This window comes from Taudactylus pleione, unplaced genomic scaffold, assembly GCF_031769625.1.
Source record: "Taudactylus pleione unplaced genomic scaffold, aTauple2 ptg000136l, whole genome shotgun sequence".
In the NCBI taxonomy this organism is placed as follows: Eukaryota; Metazoa; Chordata; class Amphibia; order Anura; family Myobatrachidae; genus Taudactylus; species Taudactylus pleione.
This window is the reverse complement of record NW_028284538.1, coordinates 3,634,947-3,641,266: the sequence shown is the minus strand read 5'-3', so window position 1 is coordinate 3,641,266 and position 6,320 is coordinate 3,634,947. Positions and strand designations below refer to the sequence as shown.

The window sequence follows — 6,320 nt, the reverse complement described above, 5'->3', positions numbered from 1 at the left end:
GCATGCGCGAACCAGTCAGTGCGGCCGAAAAACATTTGTTCGCTATATAGCGAATGCCTGCTATTTTGAGTGACAGAGGGAGGCGTATGTGGGTGGTGACAGGGGAAGGTGCTTGCAAACGGGGAGTGGAATTCAGAACGCAGGCGTGCTTAAAGGTCAAAACGGGCGTTTTATGGGTGTGCATAATTAAAACAGCAGCGTCATTGACCACGTCACTTGGTTGTGTTATAGTCAGAACTGCTCGCAATATAGCGGTAGGAAAAACCAGCCACAAGAATAGCGAGCAGTTCATACGCTGTTCGATGTACTCGATTAATCTATTAAATAGCGGACATGACGTATTGTGCGAGCGGCCAGGGGGCGTATTTTTCAAAATTACAACCGCATGTTTTGTTCGCTCGTTCAGACTTATTGGCGTGAACAGACCGCAATGAGCGAACGGTTCATTTGAATAACCACCCCTTTTTTTTTTTGAACGAACGACCGCAAATAGCGTCCGGCTCTGAATCAGGGCCAGAGTCACATATTCTCCTTGTTCTGTCACTACAGCAGTCTCTCATTCTACGCCCTCCTCTGTCAGTACAGACTAATGAGGGAAATGTTTCTGCCCAGTGGAGGAGTCAGGAGCTATCAGCCTCTATTAGACTCCTAGGGGTATATTTACTAAAGTGCGGGTTTTAAGAATTGGCCATAGCAGCCAATCAGATTCTACTTAACATCTATCTAACACCTTCTAAACGATAATAGCTATCTGACTGGTTGCTATGGGCAACATGTCCACTTCTAAAAGCCTGCACTTCTATAAATATACCCCCTGCTCTCCTCCTCACATCATCTCACTGTGTTACCAGCCCAGAGATCTGACCAGTCTCCTCCCCACACTCTCTGGTGTATCTCATACATCAGAACCCATCAGAGCCTGTTAGACTCCTGCTCTCCCGCTCACATTAAATCAAAGCCTAAGACCTGGGGCGGGATGCACTAAACGGAAAATGCTGTAAAACCCCTGTTTACCACATTTTCCGTATGCATCAATCACCTGGCCGCTGGGCTTCGATGCGGAGAGTAAGGTAGCGTTACCCTATAGAAGCCTTCTTCCGCATTGCGCTGCTATGAGGGATCCGATCGGATCCCTCCCAGCATGCCCCGCGGCCGCCGCGTCAGTCTGCACATGCGCATATGGACTCCCGGGTCATAAACCCGGAAGTCCACTGTGCAGGAGAGATCGCAAAGGACAGCTCTTATCGGAAGACCTGTCCTTTGCTGTACTGATCACATATGTTAGTGCATATGCGATCTGTACAACTGCGGTATCTGGCGGTAAGCATTAGTGATAATTCTCATACATCAGTATGAGGGGCAAATGACAATTGACCGTTTGCTCCCAAATGCTGGAATACGGGCAAAAAAGGTAATTCAAATAAATTGGTTAAATCAAACGGATTTAACCAATTTGTTAGAAAGACCATTTTTGTCTGTTTTCCAGTGTTTGGGAGCAAACAGGCGATTGTCATTTGCCCCCATACATTACCAGATTTTCATTCCAACCAGCCAGATTGGAGAGATAATCCTACAGTGTGTACCTAGTTTAAGGCAGTGTTTCCCAACCTCAGTCCTCAAGGCCAGCTGCAGATGTCTGCCGTATATAAAGTGAGATATCTCACAGTGTATTAGCCCCCGACATCTGCGCTCCGCCCCCGGGGGAGGGGATATTTCCCTGTTCCTTCCATGGGAAGGAACACAGGAAATGTCGGCCGTGGCTGGGCATACACCGACATTTTAACTCATAAATATCGCATCGGACGGGCATGCTGGACAATCCGGCATGACCGACCGGGCGATATTTAACCCTCGGTTGCCCGCACACACGCTACAATTATTGGGGCGATCCGCGGATATCAGGCGGATCGCCCCGATAATTGTAGCATGTATGGCCAGCATTAGTGTGCCTTGAGGGCCATGACTAAGAACCACTGGTGTAAAGGTGCACATCCACTAGGCGATGGGGTAAGGACAGTACGATTACAACATTGTAATCGTACAATCGTTCCCCCTCCCCTGCAGTGCCTACACTGAACAATTAGTCATTCAGTGTAGACACCCTACATCATTCCTGAACACGGTCAATCTGTCGTTATCAGGATGTCGGAAAAGGCCAGCGGGAGCGCACATTGCTGGTAGTTTCCGACATTATAGTGCACTATTAATAAGCAATTGCATGATTACGATGTCGGAATCATGCAAGAGCTCATTAATATCTGCTAGTGGATGTGCGCCTTTAGGTGCAGTATGTGGCCATGTACAACTCAGTGACACTATAAGGAAATCTGCAGACTTTGCACGCCCGCCACTTAGGAAATCAGTAAAGTGCAGCAAAGCGGATCTGGGAACCTGTGTAAGTGTTGTCTGACTACTGTGCCAGGGACGCAGGGAAGCAGTCGTCTTTACATGTATGACCATAGTTACAGGGGTGACACTTATTACAAAGGGGTCTATATACTAAGCAGTGTTAGGAGACAGAGTGAAAAGTGATGTCTGTGATGGGAGCTGATTGGCTGGCACCTTATCACAGACTTATCACTTTTCACTCTGTCTCCAAACACTGCTTAGTAACTAGACCCCATAGTGTTACATTTATTCTACATATAAGCAGTTATATATGCCCATTACATACAGTATGTAATATAACAATGACAGTGCTAGCTGTGTGCAGGGGCTGAGGCATAAGCCCTGGTCAGGGACATGTAGTGTCTGTGATGTCACCTCTATTGTGTCACAGGCTCATATCCACTTGGCTGTTACTCAGAGAGAGTAGTGGCTTTGTGGTTGTAGTGTGATAGGCGTATTATTCCGTGGTGGTATTATTATTATTATTAGTTTTAGGATAGTTTTTGTTTTAAGTTAGTTTTTAGTATTAGTGTAGTTGTTCATTTTATCCTATTTAGTGTTTAGTATAGTTTTTTGTTTTAAGTTATTTATTATTATTATTATTTGTGTAGTTGTTCCTTTTATCCTATTTAGTATAGTATTTAGAAGTATTAGTATTTAGTGTAGTTGTAAATTTATTATTTAGTATTATTAGGCCCACTACCGTTGCCCTGTCTGAGAATGAACGGATTCTCTCTCAGGGAGCTTTGCTCGCTCTTTTGCTGCCCACCGTGGCCGAGCAGCATTGTCTCCAAACTGGCCTTTCAGCCCCCGGAGCCTTCATACACACTGCAGGACATTGAGGCCCCTCCAGTCCAGGACCTGGCTCAGGATGACCAGGTGGATCCCACCGTCCACCTACCTCCCATATGCAGCCTGCACCTATCAGGGAGCACTAACTGGCTGTACTCCCAGCAGGATTTGGATGCGGTGGAGATGTTCCGCTGCACTACCAAGCGGGGAAACAGCCTGGCCTGTATGTACATCCGCTGCGCTCCTGGGAGCCGCTACACCCTGCTGTTCTCTCACGGCAGCGATGCTGATTTAGGCCAGATGTGCAGCTACTACACTATTCTGGGCTCTAGGATTCGATGCAACATCTTCTCCTATGATTACTCTGGCTTTGGGATGAGCAGCGGCAAGCCAAGCGAGAAAAACCTGTATGCGGACATCGAGGCGGCCTGGCAGGCCCTGAGGACCCGGTATGTATGGATGGGGTGTATGGGTCTCTTCTAGCCCTCACACAGTTGTATGTAATGGTGTGGGCGCCCGGTACGTATGTGGGGGTATGGTACACTAGGCACATGGGTATAGTTACTACATGCGGTGACCATATGTGTTGTGCTTTGTGCTCTTATTAGTCTGTATACCCCACTCAGCACATATACAGGTGATATAAATGTAATGGGTTTATTGGTGTCTGCTTAGAAGGAGACTGTGGGTATAGTATTGCTGGCATTATAGGGCCTGGTTCTGAGGTGGGAGTAAAGCAAAAAACAGCAAGTAACTGTGTACCCAGACAGGTCATGTAGCAATATAAGGGGGGCACATACATTTACTCTTTGTGCCTGCAGGTTAAATACTGGCTGCTTTATTTTCCACTGCAATTTTGATCGGAGTTTGGACCCCTGCTCCCAAATCTAACTCTCTCTGCACATTGTACATCTGCCCCACCTGCAGTGCAGCATGGTTGTACCCCGGGTGCACATTGTACATCTGCCCCACCTGCAGTGCAGCATGGTTATACCCCGGGTGCATAATTGTACATCTGCCCCACCTGCAGTGCAGCATGGCTGTACCCCGGGTGCACATTGTACATCTGCCCCACCTGCAGTGCAGCATGGCTGTACCCCGGGTACACATTGTACATCTGCCCCATCTGCAGTGCAGCATGGTAATACCCCGGGTGCACATTGTACATATGCCCCACCTGCAGTGCAGCATGGTTGTACCCCGGGTGCAAATTGTACATCTGCCCCACCTGTGGTGCATTTTACATTAGAGGTAATTAGTTAGATTATCTTACTTTGCCTTCTTTATCCCTACAGATATGGAGTCCCTGCTGAGAACATCATCCTGTACGGTTACAGCATCGGCAGTGTCCCTACAATTCACCTTGCAGCCCACAACACCTGTGCTGGGGTCATTCTACACTCCCCACTGTCATCTGGGCTGCAGGTTCCATTTCCCCGCATGCGGAAAACCTTCTGCTGCAATCCCTTCCCCAAGTAAGACCATGCTATTATTTTACACCAAGGTGTTGGTTTATCTGTGGAGCTTAGTATGTGCAGGAAACAAGCTCTGCTTTCTGTGACTGGTTAGAATTTAGGGGCAATCTAATACCAGGTTTCTAGCTGCTCCATGAGATATGTCTCTCAGAGCTCATTTCTGCTCACAGCCTACGGAAGTGCCAGCAACTATCAAAATGGCCTGATATAGGCACAGCCCCTAGGTATGCAGTGTCAGGCAAACATCAGCTATGGCTGGCCTAATCTGTATGTATTCAAATGGGTCCCAGCCACTCCTAGAGGACAAGTGGCCGTCACATAGTATAACAATGGGATTTCCATTTTAGCCGAGTGGAGAATTTGTTTCATTATCATCTCATATTTTATAGTCACATAAATGACATTTATTGAAGACATCACTTTTTAGATAAATATCTATAAGAAAATGTAACAAAATTATGAGAGTATTTGAAGGGTAACTTCCTGCAGGTACAGTAGTCCCTCTACCTGTGTAATGTAATGGGGGAGACACACAGGAATTAGTATAAGGCTATGTGCAGGAGGACTCCCCATCATATAGTGTGTGCTGTGTCCCTATAGTCCCTCTACCTGTGTAATGTAATGGGGGAGACACCCAGGAATTAGTATAAGGCTATGTGCAGGAGGACTCCCCATCATATAGTGTGTGCTGTGTCCCTATAGTCCCTCTACCTGTGTAATGTAATGAGGGAGACACCCAGGAATTAGTATTAGGATATGTGCAGGAGGACACCCCATCATATAGTATGTGCTGTGTCCCTATAGTCCCTCTACCTGTGTAATGTAATGGGGGAGACACCCAGGAATTAGTATAAGGCTATGTGCAGGATGACACCCCATCATATAGTGTGTGCTGTGTCCCTATAGTCCCTTTACCTGTGTAATGTAATGGGGGAGACACCCAGGAATTAGAATTAGGCTACATGCAGGATGACTCCCCATCATATAGTGTGTGCTGTGTCCCTATAGTCCCTCTACCTGTGTAATGTAATGGGGGAGACACCTAGGAATTAGTATTAGGCTATGTGCAGGATGACTCCTCATCATATACTGTGTGCTGTGTCCCTATAGTCCCTCTATCTGTATAATGTAATGGGGGAGACACCCAGGAATTAGTTTTTTATGTGATGACTCCATGTTGTTTCTATTGTAAAATGTCCTTTGTACCTTGTCCTTTGCAGCATCAAGAAAATCTGTAAGATCTCTTCTCCGGTGCTCATCATGCATGGAACAGAAAATGGGAGCATTGATTTCTCCCACGCGCTGGAGCTGTATGAACACTGTCCTCAGGCTGTAGAGCCCCTGTGGGTGATAGGAGGAGATCATGATAACCTTCATCTCTATGCACAGTATGTGGAGAGGCTGCGGCAGTTCATCTACCAGGAGCTGCCCAATCCCTGAGCATCTTATATAAAAATGCAACAAACAAATACAATAAAGATATATTTTAAATATAAAGTCAGAGACACATTTATACAGATGATTCTGTTTGTGTAACTGTTTGCTTATTTAAAATAATGTGGGACAGTAGTAATTTAGGTCAGGCCATATAGGCCTTATATAGGTTACATACTAGCCAGTAACACCATGATGTGGTAAAAGTAGAAAGGCGATCTGCTCCGGGCA

At 46.4% G+C, this 6,320-nt stretch overlaps 1 protein-coding gene across 1 annotated transcript; it reads left to right on the top strand.

Annotated features, from left to right (window-relative positions):
* Positions 1 to 3,093: 3,093 nt before the first annotated feature.
* Positions 3,094 to 6,095, top strand: LOC148522920 (alpha/beta hydrolase domain-containing protein 17C-like). The gene is made up of 3 exons (XM_088473539.1): positions 3,094 to 3,629; positions 4,476 to 4,655; positions 5,876 to 6,095. The coding sequence occupies exons 1-3, from the start codon at positions 3,109 to 3,111 to the stop codon at positions 6,093 to 6,095; spliced, it is 921 nt and encodes a 306-aa protein (XP_088329665.1). The 5' UTR covers positions 3,094 to 3,108.
* The last annotated feature ends 225 nt before the right edge of the window (positions 6,096 to 6,320 follow it).

Excerpts from the sequence above, each read along its gene's own strand:
- LOC148522920 (XM_088473539.1), top strand. The coding sequence starts at position 3,109 with ATGAACGGATTCTCTCTCAGGGAGCTTTGCTCGCTCTTTTGCTGCCCA. Across the intron at positions 3,630-4,475 it reads TGGCAGGCCCTGAGGACCCG|ATATGGAGTCCCTGCTGAGA; the intron begins GTATGTATGGAT and ends TTATCCCTACAG. Across the intron at positions 4,656-5,875 it reads TGCTGCAATCCCTTCCCCAA|CATCAAGAAAATCTGTAAGA; the intron begins GTAAGACCATGC and ends TGTCCTTTGCAG.